Source organism: Chiloscyllium plagiosum, unplaced genomic scaffold (assembly GCF_037043375.1).
Source record: "Chiloscyllium plagiosum isolate Xiang-an unplaced genomic scaffold, Cpla_swu_hap1 HiC_scaffold_4, whole genome shotgun sequence".
In the NCBI taxonomy this organism is placed as follows: Eukaryota; Metazoa; Chordata; class Chondrichthyes; order Orectolobiformes; family Hemiscylliidae; genus Chiloscyllium; species Chiloscyllium plagiosum.
Genome location: NW_028270142.1, coordinates 26,871,726 through 26,896,174, shown reverse-complemented (window position 1 = coordinate 26,896,174; position 24,449 = coordinate 26,871,726). Strand labels below are relative to the sequence as shown.

The 24,449-nt window shown below is 40.0% G+C and overlaps 1 protein-coding gene across 9 annotated transcripts in view; it reads left to right on the top strand.

Annotated features, from left to right (window-relative positions):
* trps1 (trichorhinophalangeal syndrome I) overlaps positions 1 to 23,261 on the top strand; it is a 225,386-nt gene extending 202,125 nt beyond the window's left edge. For all 9 annotated transcript variants that reach the window (XM_087986042.1, XM_087986043.1, XM_043689004.2 and 6 more), the window contains exon 6: positions 14,990 to 23,261. In XM_087986042.1, the coding sequence (XP_087842168.1) occupies positions 14,990 to 16,048 (1,059 nt within the window). In that variant the 3' untranslated portion in view covers positions 16,049 to 23,261. The remainder of the gene's footprint in view (positions 1 to 14,989) is intronic.
* The last annotated feature ends 1,188 nt before the right edge of the window (positions 23,262 to 24,449 follow it).

Here is a 24,449-nt window from a genome sequence, read left to right as displayed (position 1 = left end):
AGTTTGGAGGGATGTAGGCCAGGTACAGGTAGGTTGGACAAATTCAGTTTGGGATAAAGTTTGGTATGGACTGGTGAGACTGAAGAGTCTGTTTCCGTGACTCTATGACTATGACTCTGTGTTGTCCTTTAAGTAGATAAGTAATTCTCCCAAAATTGATCTAACCTGATTCCTAGCTCCCAATGGTTTACTTCTGATTATTTTATTTTACAGCCTGGAAATGTGCAATTCCAGAACTGTCTTTCATGATGTCATTTTTCCAAGAGAACCTGAATCCTTCAGGCTAGGCAAATCTTCCAACCTTGTTTTAAAATCCCCATGATTTTGTTATTTTCAATCTGACTCCAGGCTCCCATCTGCATTGCTAGGTAGTGAACTATAATGTCTTGCTACTTGTGGCTGTTCTGTATTTCCTGGATCCTGCCAAACTATTACCTGTGAGTTTCACAGCTATCTTAGGAAACCTTCCACTATCAAAGCCATGACAAGGTGAATCACATGGGCCAGCTATCCAGGTAGAAATGCTGTCCTAAAGAGCCCAAATCTCTCATCTTGAAAGTAAATGGACAGCTAAAGGCATATTCTTTACACATTTACCTTCTCACCACTTTTCTGGGACTTTGGAGTCACTCTTAGTATGCTTGCAGTTTGCAATGTCTCTAAACACCTTGGACCTTCTTTCTAATATATGTATTTTGGCCTACTTTAACCCAAGTCGGGCAGCAAGACTTCAGAAAATATTTCTTGACTAAACTTTAAAATAAGCGTTATTGACTAAATACTGTCTTTGTAGGAAGCATACACTCTAAAAACATACAGTGAGGAGATCTGTAAAGTTGCCAATGCTTTCACCGGTCCCCGCAATAGTGAATTTCACATGCTTGCTGCTTTTTCAGGAACACAGTGAAATCTTATTGAGGTCTGATTGATGTGACCTATGGTATGATGCACTGGCAGAACTGGGAACATGTCTGGTGAAGCCCATCTCAACACTGATATCATCCTGCTCTATCTTCTCTGCTTTTCACCAGTGGCATGGTGAGATTCTCACCAGGCAGTAGCGAAATGCAAATTGACAGTCATATTGATTGTTAAATGCCTTTTTAACACCACAACTCACCTCATTAAGATCCAGACACCTAACTCACCAAACTCATGCGACCATCTGGATGTTGGAAAAATGAAGCCAGAGCGACCAGCTGGGTGATTCAGCTCACCACTTGAATGACCTCAGTGTCAGAAACTGTTCACCCACATCTTGGCACTCTCAGTGAGAACTAGCCACATGCACCCCACATTGTCATCTATCAAGTGCTTCGAAACTGCACCTCAGGCTGCACTGGCAATATTGTGTAGTGAGGACACTCTGTGCCAGGATGTTGATGTTCAAAAGCTCATGAAGAATTGTGGACAGCTGTCAGTTTGAGGAACATCAAGCACCATTCCTTTCCCAGAATCTGTGTGAATAAATCTTGACAGCAGAATTTATTTATTCCATACATCATTCGTAACTGCTCGCTTAGACTCAGAAGTAAGTTCTGTCATTTGTTCAATTCTTGGAAGAGCACCGGTAAGAATATTTGAGTGATGATAAGTAGAATTGAATAACTGTGCGACCATCTAATTGTGAGGAACATATTCTTATTTGAATGACTGCTCCTTCAGACTATTCTATTGTATTTAAGTTTTGGCACTTACAATTCATAAGGTACAATGTGCAGCTGAAAGTAATAGCTTGACAATAACAGTGATCACCTATGAATTTATGAATTTATGCCCAGTTGTTAGCAATTGACTCTTGTGAAGAATGATGATGGTTGACATTTGGAGTGATATTTTAGTAGGATGTAAGGGAGCACTTTATGTGACAGTTTTGCTATTGGCTAGGATATTGATCATAAGTTAAAGTTGACAAAATCCACCCAGCCCAGCAATGCATGATCTAATGATATTTGAACTCTGCATTAAACATTTCATTGCTTTTGCAAACCTCGTAATATCTGTAACCACTCAACTCTGGAAAGAATGGAAAGTGGATACATTGTGTATGCAAAAGCCAATTTATACCTCGATTTTACCTTGTGGAAGGAATCAGGCATTCTGGAGAGATGGAAAGAAGGGCGAGGTGATGAGAGAGGAGTACATTTATGTCATGTGTAGTTCACTGTCCTGCATTGGGGGAAATGCCTGGTGTAATTTCGGTTGGGTACCCATTCACACATTGTACCTTGGGTAAAATTTCAATCACCTTAATACTGAAGGTAGCTATGAGCCTTTGAGTCCCTTGGAAAGGTCCCAAATTTCTACTAAAGAGAACTGTTCAAGCCCAGAGGAGACCAATTGCCTTTTCCATTTGGTGTTGAGATATGAAAGTTACATCGTTCTCTCTAAATGTATCAAAAACCTCTTCCTGTCTTTGGGAGTGGATGGTGCTGCTCCAGTTTGAGCAAGTACTTCCTTACTCTTAAAACTTTATTCTACATACTCTGATAATATTGTTATACTCTCAACGTTTCAGATTGTATCTGAATCATTAGATATCGAGTATTGCCACAATTGACCAGAAACTGCCTATTAGTGCAGGTCAAAGGCTGAAACTTCTGCTACGATTCCCCAAAGCTGATCCTCCTTTTAAAAGATTTCCCATTGGCCTGGATCCATGTAGTCTTAAGAATATTCATGAAGCTTACACAATCTAGGACAAAGCAACCTGCTTGATTGGCATCCCACCCAAACTCTTGGGCATGCAATCCTCCACCATCAATGTACAGTGACAGCAGTCTGTATCATCTACAAGATGTACTGCAATGGCTCACCAAGGGCCCATCATCAGCACTTTCCACTACACCAAGAAGGACAAGGGTAGCAGATATATGGAAATACCACCAATTGCAAGTTCCCCTCCAAATCGCACACCATCCTGACTTGAATCTATATCACTTGTTCCTTCACTGTCATTGTGTCATTCACTTCCTGTCACCACTGTGAGTTTTCCTACACTGCAAGGACTACAGTAGTTCAATAAGTAGTTCACCACCACCACCTTCCCCAGAGCAATTAGGCATGGGCAATAAATGTTGACCCGGTCAGCAATGACAACATCCTATAAATGAAATGTTCCATGGACATCGAGGGCTGAATCTCATGACCTGTTACTGTGCCTGACAGGTTATTCTCAACATGCCTAGCATTTTGCATAAACCGGTTTCTTTCATATTTATTTTACATCATTTTATATTTTAAGTTTTAGTTCTATTATTGTGATGGTGTTGGATTTGACCAGGGAATTTTTGTTTTCCGTTCACATCTGTGCATTACTTTCCTTTTGTAAGGTCTGTTTAATATCAAATTTTCTGAAGTATGTGTTTGGTCTTAGCCTATAAATTTCTTTGAAAATTTTAAAAAATTCAATGAATAGCCTCTGATTTATCACATACTTTATTGACCCAAATTTTGCAGTTTGTTGTGAAGGAACGGTGCTTGCTGTTAAACTTGAAACATTATACTCACAAAGCTTTTGCAGGCTTTGCAATGGCAATTTCCCTTTTTTTCATCATGACTTTGAATACGTCGCTGCTGTCATTGATAGTGGAATGCAGCGACAGTGAAATCATCAGGTAGGTTGATCAGCTAATCAGTAAACCAAGAAGTAAGAGGCTTAGATTATCAATCACTTTTTAATTATTTGGCAGAAAATAAAATATAGATGGGCAATGCATGTGGAGTTAATGTAGAAGCTGAAGTATCAAGATTTACATGTTATTGCTGGGGATACCTTCACACACATTTGTACAGGAAAATTATTTTAACTGTTAATCTCACTATTTATTTCCCTTAATCTCCAATATTCTGCTTCTCTTTGGTCAGTCTTTTTTCTTTTCTCATGTATGATCATCTTCATTTTTCCTTTCTATCTCCTTCCTTTTATTGATTCATGGGAAGAGGGCATCGCTAGCTTGGCCCGCATTGTTGTGGGTCCGGAGTCACATTTAGGCCATTTGTGAACCAGGTAGGCCTTTCTGACAATCGATTCACGGTAATCATTAGAGTCTTACTTTCAGATTTCAAATGAATTCAAATTCCACAATCTGCCATGGCGGGATTTGAACCCGCATCCCCAGAACATTACCTGGGTCTCTATGTTAACTGTCCAATGTTAATACCACTAGGTCATCTCTTCCTCACTTTCAAGGCATGCGCTGAATAATTGGATGTAAATCTCTCTCATTCTGTTTTTCCTTAGGGAGCCTTGTTAACATATTTAGCAACTTTCAGAACTTCCAACTTTCATTTCAGTGTTACGGTCAATAAGAAGAATCCATAGTTGAACCTGAAAAGCCATGATGTGGAGGTGCCGGTGTTGGACTGGGGTGGACAAATCAGAAGTTGCACAACACCAGGTTATCGTCCAACAAGTTTATTTAAAATCACAAGCTTTCACAGTGTCGCTCCTTCATCAGGTGAAGGAACTGACGAAGGAGAAGCACTCCAAATGCTTGTGATTTTCAATAAACCTGTTGGATGATAACCTGATGTTGTGTGACTCCTGATTTCAAACCTGAAGAAAACAATGCCAAGACACTTTCTGTAGCTGGACTGTTCTTTGTGGATATTACTGCCAAATTTCCTCTGCAGGAAAATAATTATAAACTTCTGTGATCAAAGAGAAGCAGTGAAGTGGCCTATACATTTTCATTGAACATGAGGTGATCGGTAATGCTATTGAATAATAAGGGATCAATGTGCGTGTACCTATTGCAAAGAAAAAGAACTTGAGGAAAAAAAGTCCATTTGAAATATTGTTAAGTGTTAGAATGGAATATTATCTGATGGTTGTTCTAGGCATGAACTAATAGAAAAAAGTGTTAACCTGTGATCATTTGAGATTCCCCTCTCACTTTTTCCAACATCTTCCCAGGCAGTCATTCACTTGGATGGGGAATGTCTGTAGAAACTGGCAATGCTATATTTGTTCACCCGAGTTTGTGCTCACCATGTGGCATTTAGCGCACCATGGCCCATGTTTTCCCAGTATCTTTTGGCAGACAGGACCCTGGCCTGATGGCACTGTATATCAGAAAACTGTTTGTCTAATTGGAGGCATCATGAGCAGACTGCTTCTGTTCAATCTGAAGTTGACATACGTGACTCTGCAATCCAGTTGGCATTTGATAGTGATTTGGACCGGGGACCCTCCTGAGCCCAGAGTCAATCAGTGCAATAGAAAGTGCAGCATATGCAACATTAAGAAAAATTTACAGATATTGATATAAACTTTGAAACACTGCAGCATCAAACTGATGTGAGATTAAGTTGGAATAGCAATGCATTCTTCATAGATTCTTCACAGGAGCATCACAAGACCACCCAAAGCAGAGCAGATCAGATGTTCAGAAGCTTGGTCAAAAATAATAGTCTCCCAGGTGTTTCTCAAAGAGGGTAAATGAGCTGAAGAAGTGTAAGGAGAGTACTCAATCCTCGGAGGCCCAGTGATTGAAGGCACAGCCACCAATGATAGTGTGACTAAAATCTGGGATGCTTGGGAGACCTTGATTAAAGAAGTATAGACAGCCAAGAGGGCATTAATACCTAATTAGACCAGGGAAACCAGGAAGGGAAAGGCCATATTGAGGGACCCAAAACGAGTATGAGAACTTCAGTACAAAGATGTTGCAAGATTGAGAGCCAATGTTCGTCAGCCAGTGCAAGGACGATAGGGAAATGGAACTTGCTGCAAGTTAAGACACAAGCAGCAGAATTTTGGAATAGCCAAGCCTTTGGGCAACAAAAGACATAGATGAGGGTTTCAGCAGCGGTTGACCTGAACCAATGAATAAAGACTCTATATACAAAAATTGCAACACAAATAAACTTTTATTCGTGATAATCTAAGTTTCATTAGACATTGAGAGATTTTAATATTCTAGTGATCAGTTTTTGCACGTTACATACACTTAGAATGGGTTTGTATACTATGACAAGCCATGACATTGGAGGTTTTGTAATAGGGTAGTGTACAAGCTTCAGAAGGACAAGCAACTACCTCAAGTTATATTTGCCCCAGCACCTGTAAATGAAGGTTGTTTGACTAACTGGAGGCTTTGTTTTTACAATGCTAACCTAAAGGAATACTCACTGATGGTATGGGGAGAACCAAAGAATTCAGCATTGTTTTCCTCTTGCTGGAAATATTTTGAAACTGCTGTAGAAAGTAAAAATGGAGGAGGTCTGAAATTTCAGCACAGCGCAGTTCCACATTGCAGAATGGTTTAAGTGATTCATTGAAGCAAATGATTATTTGCTGCAGGAAGTGAAACTTCTGTATTCCTTTCATGGAATGTAGACGGTTAGACATAACGGTTTGCAGTTAGGGTAACACTAATGAATAATGACCTGACTGGAACTATTTCTGAACAGCCCCAGCATGAGAAAGTCACAGCACAGTCCAGTATATTAGCCTTGCATTCTATCCAACCTCCATGTCTGGTATTGTGCACCCAATGCTGTCAATCAACCTGCTCAAATCTCCACAAGTACCTGCCTTTCCCCAGTCATTGCCCCAGCAGCTTCTCTTCTGACCTTGCCTCTTTTGGAAAACCGTCAGGCCACTTCAAGGATAAGATGCTTTTCAGAAGAGGAGGAAGTAAAAATATATTTAAAATCTTGCAAAATTTTCAGCTGTGTCTTAAATGCCTGTACTCATATACCCATGTTAAATATATTCACCCTCTCCCATTGTGGTTCTCGTATTATACAATAGCATAGTGTATTGATTCAGATGATAAATGTCCCTGCCACAAGTGAAGGTCTCTCAGATGTATTATTAATATTAAAAATGCAACCAGAAGTATAGCTGATGGGTTAATTGAACCAAACCGTTATGATCCAGTTGACTAGCTCACCTCCGTGCATGGCCTGAACACAATTTCAAAGACATCTACTTGCACAATCTGAAATTGCATTATTTAAAGATTTTTTTTTATTTTAGAATTCACACAATCAAATTGTAATCACTTAAAGAATCATTAAAAGTATAACGTTTATCTGCAGAAGCAGTAGCAGACTTGTGATATGATACTGCTGAAACCAAATTTGCTCTTGCACATGGAGCAGATGATGGATTAGTTACTGATTTCTTTTCCTGCTGGTCACAGCATATATGGATGGGCACAAAGTAGAATTGATTATGGTTAGCTATTTCTGCCAGCCATAGAAAATACTTCGCTGATCTACACAGCACACCAGGCAGACAATGTATAGTTCAAAAACCTTTTTCTTTCATTGGTTGAATGCGACTATAGCACATGTTGGGGATGAATGACTGATGAAGGGCTCTTACTCGAAACATCGATTCTCCTGCTCCTCGGATGCTGCCTAACCTGCTGTGCTTTTCCAGCACCACAGTCTTGGCCCTAATCTCCAGCATCTGCAGTCCTCACTTTCTCCATGATGGGGACATATCTGTCCATTTTTTTTTGAGGGTCTGCAACTCTTTTTTTTCAGGGGTGAGAGAGTCAAGAAAGTCATCTGCTACCAAATTGGAGTAGATCACATGATGGCATGTGATATGTCCAACTACCTAGAATGTAGTAAGCGTTCAACACCTGCTCTAAGTCTGGCTACATACACCTGTAAATTGGGTGGGCAAAATACCCTCCAGTTTTTAGGGGACTGAGGGTTCATTACAACAATGGCTAGCGATGCTGAGCCCAAGAAAAAATATTTTGTGTAAAATTCCAATAATGCTAACAGCCACTATTGCTGATAAACATGCACACTCTATATTTGGTACATGTTGGAATTTGGATTCCTGAATTCCTCAGAGATGGATGTTATACTAGTGCTCCTTCCCATCTATCTGTAGGAGTAATCATAAGTATCCATAAGCTCTGTTCCAGGGAACACGACCACTGTCACACATGAGATAGGTCATTGACATCTGGTAGTTCATTAGTGCCAAGCCTAATTGAAAAGCAAGGTCAAAACAGAATAATGTTGTCCCGAGCAGTACAGATTGTCTGACTCTGCATCTTTCAACATTGATCTCTTGTTCAATTTCAAAGATGCATATCTCTGCTTATCTGATCCCTCCTTTGCATTTAGGATGGAATGTAGGTCTACTGTCAGGTTTACTAGAGTTTAAAATTGTTTTGCGATGACAATACTGTAAATTCCCAATAAACTTTGCACTTTTTCTTTACCAATCGCCATTGATGTAGGACGTGCAATTAGGAGATAGCCTATATCACCGTTGGCAAATTTTAATTGGGCTTTTACCACCATTTCTTCAAACTTACCACCAGCTTCCAGGAAGCATTAGTATGAAGGGTGGCATGGAGGGAAATCTTTCAGTGACTGTGACCCATTTATTTCCAATGGATGGGAAAAGAGTTGGGGAAGAAGCAGACTTTGCCTTTGGGCTAAGAGTTCATACATGCCAGCCTTAGACTTCACATCTATCACTGTCAAACCTACTGCTGCTGGCACTGATACTAACTCGGTTAGAGACAAAATAAACTGCAGATATTGGTATCCAACATAGACAAGCAGGAGGCTGGAAGAACACAACAGGCCAGGCAGCATCAAGAGATGGAGAAGTCAATGTTTCAGATATAACCCTTCTTCAGAATGGAGGTAGGGATCAGGAAAGCTGCAGATAAGGGGGGGTTGGTGAGGGACAGGGGGAGGTGGGGGAAGGTCTTAAGTGAGAAAGGGGTGGAGTAGTGAGGCAGTGAAAGGTGAACACAGATGAATCCAGTTGGCAGCAGGAAGGAAGGGGGGGTCAGTGGATTGGAAGGGAGGGGGGAGTGGGAAAGGGAGTTGGAGGATGGGAAAGAAGGTTATTTGAAATTAAAGAACTCAATGTACAGTCAACTCATTAGGCTGAATTTTCCTGGCCCTGTCATGTTTAGGTTTGAAGCCAATGGCAGTAAGATAGATGGGAGCAGTGGTGGGATGGTTCCCTGACACTCTTCTAACTATGGGTAGGCTATCAATGGCTGGGCAGGGAGCCAGAATGGCTACTGCACCACCAAAGTGAGTAGCCAATAAAAGTGATCACTGACCCAATCGAGGGAAATTTTGTGGCATCTTACCACAGGTGAGCAGCTTCCCTTCACATGCAGAAACCACCAGCTCAGCGGGGCTGATCTCCCTGCAGTAGGCTGAGGGAGATTATCAGAGCCAGAAGCTCTCTACCTCGAAAAGTTGTGCGCCCCTCACCCCCCCCCAAAGCAATGCATCTGGAGTGTTTTCCCTCCAATTTAAGAGGCCTAATGACACCCCCTCCCCCCTCAAAAATCCTTCAATACGTTCAATCAAGATGCTCGAATGTACAGTCAACTCATTAGGCTGAATTTTCCTGGCCCTGTCATGTTTAGGTTTGAAGCCAATGGCAGTAAGATAGATGGGAGCAGTGGTGGGATGGTTCCCTGACACTCTTCTAACTATGGGTAGGCTATCAATGGCTGGGCAGGGAGCCAGAATGGCTACTGCACCACCAAAGTGAGTAGCCAATAAAAGTGATCACTGACCCAATCGAGGGAAATTTTGTGGCATCTTACCACAGGTGAGCAGCTTCCCTTCACATGCAGAAACCACCAGCTCAGCGGGGCTGATCTCCCTGCAGTAGGCTGAGGGAGATTATCAGAGCCAGAAGCTCTCTACCTCGAAAAGTTGTGCGCCCCCCACCCCCACCCCAAAGCAATGCATCTGGAGTGTTTTCCCTCCAATTTAAGAGGCCTAATGACACCCCCTCCCCCCTCAAAAATCCTTCAATACGTTCAATCAAGATGCTCGAATAGGTCCTGCATGCCTCAGCGGTGCCCCCCTCTCCCAGTAGAGCTGCCTAAACTCCAGAGCTGCTAACATTTCATTGGACAAGCATAGGAGACATCCATAAGTGGATACAGAGCCTGCACAAAGGAGTCTACCTTGAGGATGTTGCGCCTCGAGTTTGGGATCCCAACTTTTCAAAAGAATGCAGGTTGAGTCCACGTCAGTGCAGACTCTACCTGCGATTTGTTGAAAACCTGGGAGCCCCAAAATCCTTGGGAATATCCAGCCCACATTTTGTGCACAACTGTGCAACTTCCCATGAATCAGCCAATAATTCTGTATTTCTAGAAATCTGTGGGATCTCTCGTAATCTGTAGAATTTCTAAAATCTTCTTTGCCTCTCTAACTGAAGCTGCATTTTCCCAGGCAGAGAGTTTGAAAGAATGCTTCCCACAGCTGTAGGTTCAAGTACTCATAAGTCATGCAGACATGATGTGAGGTGTGGCTGAAAATACAACTTCAAAGCTCCACCTTCAGTAATGCAGACTATTGATTTTCTTTCTTCGGGGAAAGCAGATAATTAAACTCTATCTCCCTAATCTGTATTCACTTGCATCACAATTGGAGTTCTGACCTTGCCTGTCCTTTGTTCATTGTTACAAATCCATCTGTTTACTTGTCTAGTTACCTCATGCTGATACAATGTTTTCTTCAAAACAAATAAGAGCAAGTATAAACTTATACCATGTGTTACACTCACACGAAAAAAAAACTTGGGAACAATTATATAGATAGAGTCATAGAAATGTACAGCATGGAAACAGACCCTTCAGTCCGACCCGTCCACGTCGACCAGATATCCCAACCCAATCTAGTCCCAACTGCCAGCACCCGGCTCATATCCCTCTAAACCCTTCCTATTCATATACCCATCCAAATGCCTTTTAAATGTTGCAATTGTACCAGCCTCCACCACATCCTCTGGCAGCTCATTCCACACACGTACCACCCTATGCGTGAAAACGTTGACCCTTAGGTCTCTTTTATATCTTTCCCCTCTCGCCCTAAACCTACGCCCTCTAGTTCTGGACTCCCTGACCGCAGGGAAAAGACTTTGTCTATTTATCCTATCCATGCCCCTCATAATTTTGTAAACCTCTATAAGGTCACCCCTCAGCCTCCAATGCTCCAGGGAAAACAGCCCCAGCCTGTTCAGCCTCTCCATGTTGCTCAGATCTTCCAATCCTGGCAACATCCTTGTAAATCTTTTCTGAACCCTTTCAAGTTTCACAACAACTCTCCGATAGGAAGGAGACCAGAATTGCAAGCAATATTCCAACAGTGGCCCAACCAATGTCCTGTACAGCTGCAACATGGCCTCCCAACTCCTATACTCAATACTCTGACCAATAAAGGAAAGCATACCAAACGCCTTCTTCACTATCCTATCCACCTGCGACTCCACTTTCAAGGAGCTATGAACCTGCACTCCAATGTCTCTTTGTTCAGCAACACTCCCTAGGACCTTACTATTAAGTGTATAAGTCCTGCTAAGATTTGCTTTCCCAAAATGCAGCACCTCGCATTTATCTGAATTAAACTCCATCTGCCACTTCTCAGCCCATTGGCCCATCTGGTCCAGATCCTGTTGTAATCTGAGGTAACCCTTTTCGCTGTCCACTACACCTCCAATTTTGGTGTCATCTGCAAACTTACTAACTTACCTCTTATGCTCGCATCCAAATCATTTATGTAAATGACAAAAAGTAGAGGGCCCAGCACCAATCCTTGTGGCACTCCACTAGTCACAGGCCTCCAGTCTGAAAAACAACCCTCCACCACCACCCTCTGTCTTCTACCTTTGAGCCAGTTCTGTATCCAAATGGCTAGTTCTCCCTGTATTCCATGAGATCTAACCTTGCTAATTAGTCTCCCATGGGGAACCTTGTCGAACGCCTTACTGAAGTCCATATAGATCACAATTACTTCTCTGCCCTCATCAATCCTCTTTGTTACTTCTTCAAAAATTCAATCAAGTTTGTGAGACATGATTTCCCACGCACAAAGCCATGTTGACTATCCTGAATCAGTCCTTGCCTTTCCAAATACATGTACATCCTGTCCCTCAAGATTCCCTCCAACAACTTGCCCACCACCGAGGTCATGCTCACCGGTCTATAGTTCCCTAGCTTGTCTTTACCACCCTTCTTAAACAGTGGCACCATGTTTGCCAACCTCCAGTCTTCCGGCACCTCACCTGTGACTATCAATGATACAAATATCTCAGCAAGAGGCCCAGCAATCACTTCTCTAGCTTCCCACAGAGTTCTCTGGTTCACCTGATCAGGTCCTGGGGATTTATCCACCTTTAACCGTTTCAAGACATCAAGCACTTCGTCCTCTGTAATCTGGACATTTTGCAAGATGTCACCATCTATTTCCCTAGAGTCTATATCTTCCATATCCTTTGCCACAGTAACTACTGATGCAAAATATTCATTTAGTATCTCCCCCATTTTCTGTGGCTCCACACAAAGGCCGTCTTGCTGATCTTTGAGGGGCCCTATTCTCTCCCTAGTTACCCTTTTGTCCTTAATATATTTGTAAAAACCCTTTGGATTCTCCTTATTTCTATTTGCCAAAGCTATCTCATGTCCCCGTTTTGCACTTCTGATTTCCCTCTTAAGTATACTCCTACTTTGTTTATACTCTTCTAAGGATTCACTCGATCTATCCTGTCTATACCTGACATATACTTCCTTCTTTTTCTTAACCAAACCATCAATTTCTTTAGCTGAAAATGTGTTGCTGGAAAAGCGCAGCAGGTCAGGCAGCATCCAAGGGGCAGGAGAATCGACGTTTCGGGCATGAGCCCTTCTTCAGGAATGAGGAAAGTGTGCCAAGCAGGCTAAACATTATCTGGCTAGGTAACATCATCAGTGGCAACCTCCAAGTGAAGCGAAGTTGTTGTCTCCTGCTTTCTATTTATATATTTGTCCTGGATGGTGTTCCTGGGGTTTGTGGTGATGTCATTTCCTGTTCATTTTCTGAGGGGTTGATAGATGGTATCTAGATCTATGTGTTTGTTTATGGCGTTGTGGTTGGAGTGCCAGGCCTCTAGGAACTCTCTGGCATGTCTTTGCTTAGCCTGTCCCAGTATAGATGTGTTGTCCCAGTCGAAATGGTGTTTTTTTTCCTCCGTGTGGAGGTCTTAGAGGGAGAGAGGGTCGTGCCTTTTTGTAGCTAGCTGGTGTTCGTGTATCCTGGTGGCTAACTTTTTTCCTGTTTGTCCAATGTAGTGTTTGTGGCAGTCCTTGTATGGAATTTTTTAGATGACGTTGCTTTTGTCCATGGGTTGTACTGGGTCTTTTAAGTTTGTTAGTTTTTGTTTGAGAGTGTTACACAAACCCACCAACACTCTCAAACAAAAACTAACAAACTTAAAAGACCCAGTACAACCCATGGACAAAACCAACGTCGTCTACAAAATTCCATGCAAGGACTGCCACAAACACTACATAGGACAAACAAGAAAAAAGTTAGCCACCAGGATACACGAACACCAGCTAGCTACAAAAAGGCACGACCCTCTCTCCCTCTAAGACCTCCACACGGAGGAAAAAAAATCACCATTTCGACTGGGACTAGACACCTATCCTGGGACAGGCTAAGCAAAGACATGCCAGAGAATTATTAGAGGCCTGGCACTCCAACCACAATGCTATAAACAAACACATAGATCTAGATACCATCTATCAACCCCTCAGAAAACAAACAGGAAATTACATCACCACAAACCCCAGGAACCCCACCCAGGACAAATATATAAATAGAAAGCAGGAGACAACAGCTTCGCTTCACTTGGAGGGCGCCATTGATGATGTTACCTAGAAACGTCTGGATATCAAACCTACAGCTCAGCGAGCAAACCTACACCCTGTTCCCTATACCTACCAGCCTTCCCTTTCACCCTGACAGAAATATACTTTCTCTGGATTCTTGTTGTCTCATTTCTGAAGGCTTCCCATTTTCCTACCGTTCCTTTACCTGTGAACATCTACCTCCTATCAGCTTTCGAAAGTTCTTGCCTAATACCATCAAAATTGGCCTTTCTCCAGTTTAGAACTTCAACTTTCAGATCTGGTCTATCCTTTTCCATCACTATTTTAAAACAAATAGAATTATGGTCGCTGGCCCCAAAGTGCTCCCCCACTGACACCTCAGTCACCTGCCCTGCCTTATTTCCCAAGAGTAGGTCAAGGTTTGCACCTTCTCTAGTAGGTACATCCACATACTGAATCAGAAAATCGTCTTGTACACACTTAAGAAATTCCTCTCCATCTAAACCTTTAACACTATGGCAGTCCCAGTCTATGTTTGGAAAGTTAAAATCCCCTACCATAACTACTCTATTATTCCTACAGATAGCTGAGATCTCCTTACAATTTCTCAATTTCCCTCTGACTACTAGGGGGTCTATAATACAATCCTAATAAGGTGATCATCCGTTTCTTATTTCTCAGTTCCACTCAAATAACTTCCCTAGATGTATTTCCGGGAATATCTTCCCTCAGCCCAGCTGTAATGCTATCCCTTATCAAAAATGCTACTCCCCCTCCTCTCTTGCCTCCCTTTCTATCTTTCCTGTAGCATTTGTATCCTGGAATGTTAAGCTGCCAGTCCTGCCCATCCCTGAGCCATGTTTCTGTAATTGCTATGATATCCCAGTCCCATGTTCCTAACCATGCCCTGAGTTCATCTGTTGGGCCCCTTCTGTTTCTTCCCTGTTGGGCCCTTGCATTGATATAAATGCAGTTTAATTTATTAGTCCTACCTTGTCCCTGCCTGCCCTGACTGTTTGACTCACTTCTGTTCTCAGCTTTTTTTATCTTGAGCAACTTGTCCACTGTACTCCTGTCACCACCCACTCCCAACCAAGCTCCTGAATAAGTTCCTAATTCTACTCCACCTTCTACTCCACCTTGCTGTGGTCTTGCACCACTTGAACTGCAGTCATTCAAGAAGAGTGCTCACTACCGCCTTCTCTAGGACAAGCGGTTAGTGAATACTTGGCCAACCATTGACACCCACGTCAAAGAATAGCAGAAAAAGAATCGATCCTCATAATTGATTGGTCTGTATTGAGTTCCAATTTATTGACAAATGGTATGAGCTGTGTAAATTAAGATCTCCTGTTTCTGTTTCTTTCTAGACTCCAAGGCCTTTAAATATTATAAAGCAGAGTAATGGGGAGCAGATCATTCGTAGACGGACAAGGAAGCGTCTTAACCCTGAAGTGCTGCAGCCAGAACAGGTCAATAAACAGCAGAGAGTAAGCAATGAGGAGCAGCTGAATGACAGCTCACTAGAAAGGAAAACAGAGGAGCTCTCGTCTGAGGGTCAGCACCGGGAACAGCAACAGCAGCCTAATCTGAGCAAACTTGACATATATGGTTCAGTAAACAAGCCACATCAGGGACAGACCACATTGGTGGTTGGCCAGACTGTAGACCTTCATCGAAGAATGCAGCCCCTGCACGTTCAAGTCAAGAGCCCTCAGGAAAGCAGTGCAGACCCAGGAAATTGTTTGTCTGTTTCAGATGGGAAAGGAAGTTCAGAACGAGGAAGTCCTATTGAAAAATACCTTAGACCTACAAAGCATCCAAATTACTCACCTCCAGGAAGCCCTATTGAAAAATACCAGTATCCTTTGTTTGGATTTCAGTTTGTGCATAGTGATTTACAAAATGAAGCTGATTGGTTGAGGTTCTGGAGTAAATATAAATTGTCTGTCGCTGGGAATCCACACTATCATGTGTCTGGCCTACCAAATCCTTGCCAAAACTTTGTGCCTTATCCTGCCTTTAACCTGCCTCCGACTTTCTCATCCCTTGGGTCTGACAATGACATTCCTTTGGATCTGGCAACGAAACATTCCAGATCAGGACCAGCTGCAAATGGTGCTGCAAAGGACAAAGTTAATGCATCGGTCACCACGACGGAGGAGAGCGTGGAAAATGCGGTAAAAACTCCGGACAAAGTTGACCGAGGCACACAAGATGAATCACTGACAAAGTGTGTTCATTGCAGCATTCTGTTTATGGATGAAGTGATGTATGCATTGCATATGAGTTGTCATGGTGAAAGTGGACCTTTCCAGTGTAGCATATGCCAGCATTTCTGTACAGACAAGTATGACTTTATGACACACATTCAGAGGGGCCTGCATAGAAGTGTGCAATCTGATAAAAATTGCAAACCTAAAGAATAGAACTTTTAGTCCTGTAACACAATGAGTACATGTTGCATTTTAGAATTTGGGAGAACAATCAGAATATTATTTTTCTAAAAAAGAGTAAATGTAAAACATTTGAAAATGATGGTGCCTGACACATTGTATAATTTTTTCTATAAAGTATGCAACAAAAATATTGCATTATGCTTTAGAGTCAGAATGCTGATTCTTTTCTAGCTGTTTACATGTGCAAATGTAGCAAAAGAAGTAATGAAGCACCTATTTCTATTTCATTAGATTTTTTTTTCTTTCACTAGTAGCCCTGAATACCAACATGAAATAAATAAGGTTGTTGCTATTGCAAAGTATGGATGAAAAGTAGCTGAACATATTTTCATGCTTAAATAGGGGGAAAAGAGGGTAGCACTATGCATTCCACTTAATGAATATTAATGTACCTTGTGTTATCTATCAAAGCTCTTAATTCATATTGTTAAGCTTGAAAAGACTATATGCACATTTGTTAATTGCTTTTCAATATTATGTTTCAAGTGAAACAGTTTGAAAGTTCTTGGTTCTTATCAAGTGATGTTGGAATCGCTGTTTACTGTTGACTTAGTTTATTGCATTTTCCAGTAGCATCCTACATCAGTCTTATAATGAAAAACAATCTTGTTTCAGTGCAGAGGCAGTGTTTCCAGGAACTGTAAACAATTCAATATTTCTGAGAATCTGAAAATGAATCATAATTTTTACAGTTTCTTTCTGGTTTCCAAACCCCTCAATTGTTCGATTTCTTTTTTTTTAAAAAAGTCTCGACCCTGAGGAAAACAAAAGGAACCACTGCCTCAGTCTTTTAAACAATTGGGACGTGTCCCTGACTTTCATCATGCATGTAATTTTGTGATGTTTGTTTCTTTGTTTTATCACACCTACACATTCTTTCTGTATCTTCCATGAAAATTATTTCAGACAGAAATAAGGTTATTTACATCTAAACTTGAATAATAAAGTTTTACCAAAAGTATTAAGTGAAGTTTCCTGATACAGTGAAGAAGCTATTCCTGCCCTCCAACCCCCAAACCCTTTTATTATGTTTACAATTTTGCTTTGAGCTCTGACTGTAAGCAATCTACTGATTTATGTAGAAAATTTAAGTTTGGACACACTTACTTCAAAAATACAAACTCATTTCAGTGGATGGTTTAACCAATTAATCACCTTTAACTGAAATGTGTGTAATAGAAAAACTTATGATGTTCAGACCTTCAACTGCAATAAACTTCCAGTTTCAAGGTGCTATTGCAGTCAATACCCTATTAATTTTACAAACACTTTCATTTTCTCTGAAAGACTGCAGTAGGTGTTGAAGCAGGTTAGAACTTCACTGTTGCCTGGAGGCCTGCATTTATTATTATTCACTGCTGTCAATATTCTGGTTTAAACTAGTTAGCTTGGTAAACCACTTGTAACTAAGATTCAACACTTTATGATATGTGACTACCAAAGGTTTTGTGGCAGGAATAGGTCAGCAGCTTTTGAAAAGTCTCATTAGTACAGAGCAGAATCCATAGCAGCCACCATTTGCACTGCATGAAGAAAGATGCTGTTGACAAATAGCAGATTTACCAGCGATAGGCAAACTATCTGTCACTGGGTAACCAAACACTCACGAAAACTGCTGCTCACAAATTCTGGTACTAAAGGCTGTTACGATCCCCATTATGAGAATGTTGGACTAGTTGGATATTTGTAATAATATGGTTGATGGACCCTAATAATTTAAAGAATATAGTATGTGGAAAAACCAAGGGTAAGAAAATAATGACAGGGTTACAGGATTAAAATGTAACACCCATACAATTTTAATGACGCAAACTTGAGAAGAAAACAAAAGTAACTAAATGGGTAAACTAAACAAGTAGGATAATGGTTCTAAACAATATAGGTTTCTATCTTAAGATCAATTCAAAAGATGTGATCCAGTTTAATCATGGTACTCTGGATTTCAATCTGATAGGTTTATGTTTAACATACACTCTGGCAAGGCATTCTTTTTTATTCTGGGTCTGGCCGCACAGGTCACAGCTCCGGTCTATGGCATGTGTACAAATACAGCCTCTCAGTCCAAGTATAGGTGTCACTGACAGTCATACACCATAAGTCAGATGATACTCTCTTGGAACCTGTCCTTGAGCTTGACTTCCCTTTACAGAGTGACTTGTCCAAACCCAATTCTGTTCTTTTCTCTCCTTGAATACACAGAACTGACTTCTTTGCTTAAGTACAGAAGCCTCCATGTTAGATTTCTTTTCACTTAGTTATGTCTTTAAACACTTTAAAAACTGCTAGTTTTTATCTAGAGCACAGCCATCTCAGGGCTTTCTTGCATCAATGGCATTCAACTGGGTCAAAAGTACAAGAGTTATTATTAAATACAAAGGCATAGTAAAACAATTTCTAATTCACCTTAAACTGAAATTAAATCTGTACAGTTTTAGCACTTCATAAAAGCCATAGTAGGAATTCTAACAACAGTCTTTGCAACTGTTTAGTTTGCAAGATATTCTTTTTTATTTTTTGTTTACTTATTTCCTCTATAGCTGCCTGGTCCCTATGAAGTGAATTCTTTTCAGTGGTGAACACTGTAGAGACTATGTTGGTTCAATGGGATGTGAATCTCTACTGATTTGTCAGGTCCATCTTACAAGCAATAATATTTACATATATATTCAGGCACATGAAGATTCTTGTAGTGGTTGTCCTAAATTGAAATGTTTAGACATAATATAACTTACAGTTTGGAGTCTAATCCCACCATCCATTCCATAGGCAATAATATGACTGATTTGTGAAGTTTGGCAAAGTTAATTAATGAAAATATTGCTTTTTAATAAATTGATTTCGTTATTTGTTGAAACTTAGCCTGTTATAATGCCAAAAGTATTCTATTAAATATTTACTTATTTCTAAATTCCTTGTTCTGGTAAGCTATGTTGACTTGTGTTAGGAAGGTGGCACAATAACTTCAAAAGATGGGCAAACATTGACTCCTTAGTTCTTACTATGGCCAATGTGAAGATCTCATAATAGGCTTTCTGCCCAGCCTCAATTCATGGGAAATCTGTTAAAGCTGGTATTCAGATTTTGCCTTAGGAAAGTGTTAGCTGGAATTAAGTTAGGTTTATTCTAAATTATTTTTACAAGCAGTGCTTTAGGCATTAACATTTCTATTTAATTAAAAGTGTATGACAATCCTTCTGTCTCAAGATTGAGGGTTAATCTTAAAATCCTATAGTATAAATTTGTTAAAACTATTGCATCCACTGTTCTAAATACATTGGTGCTTCTCAATCCAAAAATTGCAGGTGTCAAACTATCCAAGCACTAGGGGCTTTATTACTTTTATATTTTTAATCTGTAATAGTACAATGTTGAACAAATTCTTGCTATTTTCAGAAGAAAAGATTGAAGGAAACCTAAAGAAGGGGGACCTATTTGGAGCTATTCACTTGTAAATAAAATGCAAGTGGACCAAACATTAATAATTAATATTAAATGCATAAAAATGCCACGCACTATTGTAAGTTAAAAATGGTCGATGCATTTACTCTTAATGAGTATGTTTAAGATGGAGTTAGCTAGGTTCTTGAGTATCAAGGATTATGGGAAGAACGCAGCAGAATAGAGTTGAGAAACTTACCAGCCAGACTCAATGGACTGAATGGCCTAATTTCTGCTCCTATGCCTTGTGGTCTTAATTAGTTTTTAAATGGCTAAGGATTGAAGTTGAAAGACAAATAGGAGAGTCACCCTATCTGATTAATTCAGTGCAGTACTCATCAAAGTCAACTGAATGTTAACTTATCTAAACAAAAACAATTGTGCATAATTCAGAGATCACGCTCCGCCTTTGATCAGACGCGACTTGAATACTATGTTCATTTCTGCTCAGAGAAATTAGGGAGATGGTCCATTTCAGAAGGCAAAACAGAAAAGAGCAACGAAGTTAAGGCCAAGTGTTGAGTCAAAGTTATAGATTATTATAATCAACCGGTTCAGATATGTCATACCTTTAAAGCAGGTGGGAATTGGACCTGAACCTTCTGATAGGAACACTATCACTGTGCCTTCAGGATCAAACTTATAAGTTAACACTAGATGGAGGGTTGGGCTTTGCAACCTGGAAGTCGTTGTCTAGAAAGTGTTCTTAATGTGATATATAAGACAGTAAATAGAATGGAAAAGGTACATCCAGAATACTACATTAAGAATGGCAGCAATAAAACAAAGAAATACAGGTTCAAATTAGCAAAAGGTAACTTGAGGGCTGCTGTCAGGCTGTTCATCTTCGCAAAGAACTAATTGATCAACATTTGGAATAAGTTTGCAGCAGAATGATGATGTTGAAAGGCAATGAAATGCAACAATGAGGCTGAATGCAGAATCCATCCAGGTGGAGGAATGAAGATGGGATAAATAGCTTTTAATACCCAGAAGAGGTTTATGAATGTATTCTCAAAGTGACAACATTTATCATTAGCTGTAAGGTTGTAATTATCAGGCAGCTAAGTACAAACTTCATGACCTATTTTAGTAATCACTCGGCTTTATATGACTGGTAAATGCTTGATTGTACACATCAGATTCTGGTTTACTGGTTACTGATGATTCAAACTGAGTCAGCAACATTCAAATATGTATCAGCAACCTTGAAATTATTTTCTGAGGTCTTCAATCAAAGCTGAATGTACAATCCTGTGAAGAGCTGACATTGTCATTTGCAAAATTTACTGTGTCCCAGAGTCCCTGGGCTAGTAGCTTTTTCAAACTGTGATTAATAATTTCAAGGACTTGCATGTTATCCAATATTTTTAAGACTGAACTTGAAGAGATTGAGAGTTTCTTGGAGTAGGTTCAAAAGTTTCTATAGGATGAAGTAATAGTCCGAGCTTGTGTATTGCAAACTCTATGTTATACAAGAAGATAAATGGTTTCCCATGACCTCAATTGATCCTCATTCTGAACAATTTGAAAATCCAGTTATGTTCCCATAATGCATATTACTTTTTGAACTGTGCTAATAAGCTGGTTTTGTCCTTAACACTGACAGTAATCTCTTTATCTCACCCTTACATTTGATCATTAATTTCCTGCAGACCTTCATTTATCACTATCTTTTTATGTATGGTGGAATTATTTGACTGCTCAGTGGAGCTTTTCATTTTGCATTAGTCCATTAGCTCAGGATCATATCTTCCTTAAATATAATATGAAATGGTTTTTTATAGAAGAAATAATTGTATGCAGATCTTGATTCATTTTCAGAGCTCTTAGTTCTGATGAAGCCATTCACTTTTCATTTAGAATCATCTGCTGTTGAAATTACAAAATTAGTTGGGGGGGGGTGGGGGGCCTGCTTTCTAGGTGACCTCACCTCTCTATGTTGAATATATATTGAGTGGAAAATACTTTCAGTTCAGTTACAGAAGAAAAAAATGAAATGTTCAATCGAGGCATGGTTTCATTAGTTTTAGTTCATTAAATGATATTAAAAAGAAAAACCAACAAATCCATTTTAAAACTTTGGATCCATAATAGTCATTCCCACAGCAATAACTGATTGCAAAAGGCTAACACCAGTCACTCCAAATGACAGTGTACAAATGAGTAGACAGTATGTATGCTAATTTCACTGAGTAAGTGTTGGTTGGGGGAAGAATTGTTCTTAGGAATCAGGAACTCATTTCTGAACTTTTAAACTGTGTCTTCTCATTTTCATCAAAAGTTTAATTTTGTTTTCACAAGCCGGCAGTCATTAGTTATTTTCATCCAGATAGAGGTTTCAACGAGCAACCATGGAATATCCCAGAGTAATGATTTGCAGTTTTGTTGTTATATTCACTGTAAGTATCGGAAATTCAACCAGATAATGTTTTCAGATGATGAAATGCAGTCATCTCAGACTCCAGCTGTTATAGTCTTCATCATTTCCAACAGATACATATCTTGTACTTGAAAGATAAGCCTTTATTAGTTATTATTTCATAATACAGAGAAAATGGAAATTGCACTGTAAAAGAAAATTTTGCTAACCAGAATATCCAAGTTCAGTATCAAGATGAGAATCATTTCAGCCGAATAAGAAAGTTCTTGACATTTTAAGCTTCGGTATTCAAGCTCTAAATAGGAATTTTATGTCAAGTTTCAGTTGCCTTGAGAAAATTAATAGGTTGCTCATCACATTAGCCAGTTCCGCAGTTGTACAATGAGACTGGATTTTGAAAGATGTTGTCAATATCCTGTAGCTTCGAATCCTGTTGGAGATTGGATGTGTTATTTAACTGTTCCTAGTAATTGCACAAGGAATTAAAATTTCCTTTTGCTTCAATATGCCTGTTTTTGGAGTTGCTCTGTTTAGCCAACCTGACTGTAATGAATAACCAGAGTAACTAGTCCACAGTGACTGCAATTAAATGGAATTCTATGATGTTTACCAGTATTTGGGGCTTATGTTATGAGGGTCTCTTTCCTATGGAAGTAGAAACCCACCAGTTTTTGACTGCACAAGGTCTATTACTTCATGGTGACTGAATAAGTACTACTCCATTTTTATTAACTTGGATTTAGGGATTTTTAAAAGGATTTTGCATTCTACCATGCCCTCAGTTTTCTTGTAAAAACCTGTGCTCCTGGCAATAAGCTTTAAAACCTGAATTACTCCCTTGATTCCTTGTGCAACATGCAGTCAGGCAATACTGAGAGTCATTTTGGGATGAGTAAAAGTGGGTGTAGAATGTCAATCAAAATTAACTTTAATGTTGCATGGATATGGAATTATATTTTTGTATTTAGCTTAGATTAGCCTTTGTGTGCATCATAGAGTTTTCAAGATTTGAATTTTGAAAAGCAGTTTATTTTCTTTTAACTGTCAATGAGTTACCTCTGCAGAAGGAATTCAAATCAATGTCTGTAAATTGCCAGAAGAGGCTTCAACTAATGAACCTGTAACTGCTAGAGAAAAGAAAAGTAGTTTCTGGGAATATTACACAGGCCTTTGGACTATCTGGTTACAAACAAAAATCAAATCTATGACAAAATAATTGTGCACTTCTCTTGTTTCACATCCCAAACCCCAAATATGCAAATCTTCACAAAGTAGTGAATACTCACTATGTTATAAATGAACAAAATTGGAGCATTGTGCTGTTTCGATTGTTAAAATAAATCAATGCCTTAACTATTGAAAGGATGATTTTATCTGTTTGTCTTTATTTGGAGTTTTTACTTTTTGGACAACAACGTACAAGAATGTGACTGTTCAAGGACTGCAAAACACCTTGAGCATTTCATATTTCAATTGCAGACGGACCTGAATTCTGTGTCAGATATATTTGCTGCAATACTTAACTGTATCATGCCCAATTTTGCATGATACTGGCTCATGCTGCCCTTGTACAATTACATGGTTTTCAGAGTTATTTACTGTTGCCAGAGCCAATTTTGACAAGTGGTGCAAAGCTTTTTCATGAATTCAAGGGTTTTGTGTAGAACCATTTGCACCCTCCCAGATATGGGTCCAGTTATTTGCATTCTTCTCATATTACAGTCTGATGGGAAGAATTAGTGAAAGTGACAAAGAGCAGGATTATCTGATTATTGAAGGAGAACGAGGGGTGAAAGGGCTTTCAGCAGTGGACCATATTAGATTAGATTCCCTACAGTGTAGAAGCAGGCCCTTTGGCCCAACAAGACCACACTGACCCTCTGAAGAGTAACCCACCCATGGCCATTTTCCTCTGACTAAAGCACCGAACACTATGGGCAATTTAACATGGCCAATTCACCTAATCTGCACATCTTTGGACTGTGGGAAGAAACCAGAGCACCTGGAGGAAACCCACGCAGACACAGAGAGAATGTACAAATTCCACACAGACATTTGCCCAAGGCTGGAATCGAACCTGGGTCCCTGGCGCTGTGAGGCAGCAGTGCTAACCAACTGAGCCTCCATGCTGCCCTATCTACTCCAGGGGATTAAGAAGTCATTTTGCTATCCAAAATTCTAAGAAGCAGTGTGTTAGGTGTCTTCACTATGGGTGTCCTCATTGAATTCTGCCATTTTGTGCTGGTAACTCAGAGCAGGGCAAGGATAGTATTGCCAAGGCTAATGAAGGTGATGCGAGCATTGTACATTTATTAATTTGGTTCTTTCTAGACCACAGTAGTAAATGTTAGTAGCATCTCCCATTTTGGCAATCGTTAAGTGCATAAGGGAGGCCATTGACTCTTAGCATTTCTTGAGGGCTGAGTATGTTTCATTGACAAGCATAAATAACACCTCTGTCACCTAAACCACACTGTTGATGAGCTGCAATATGTGAAAAAGTGGGTGTCAAGATTCATCTGTTTGTGCATGCCGCACAACCTTACCATC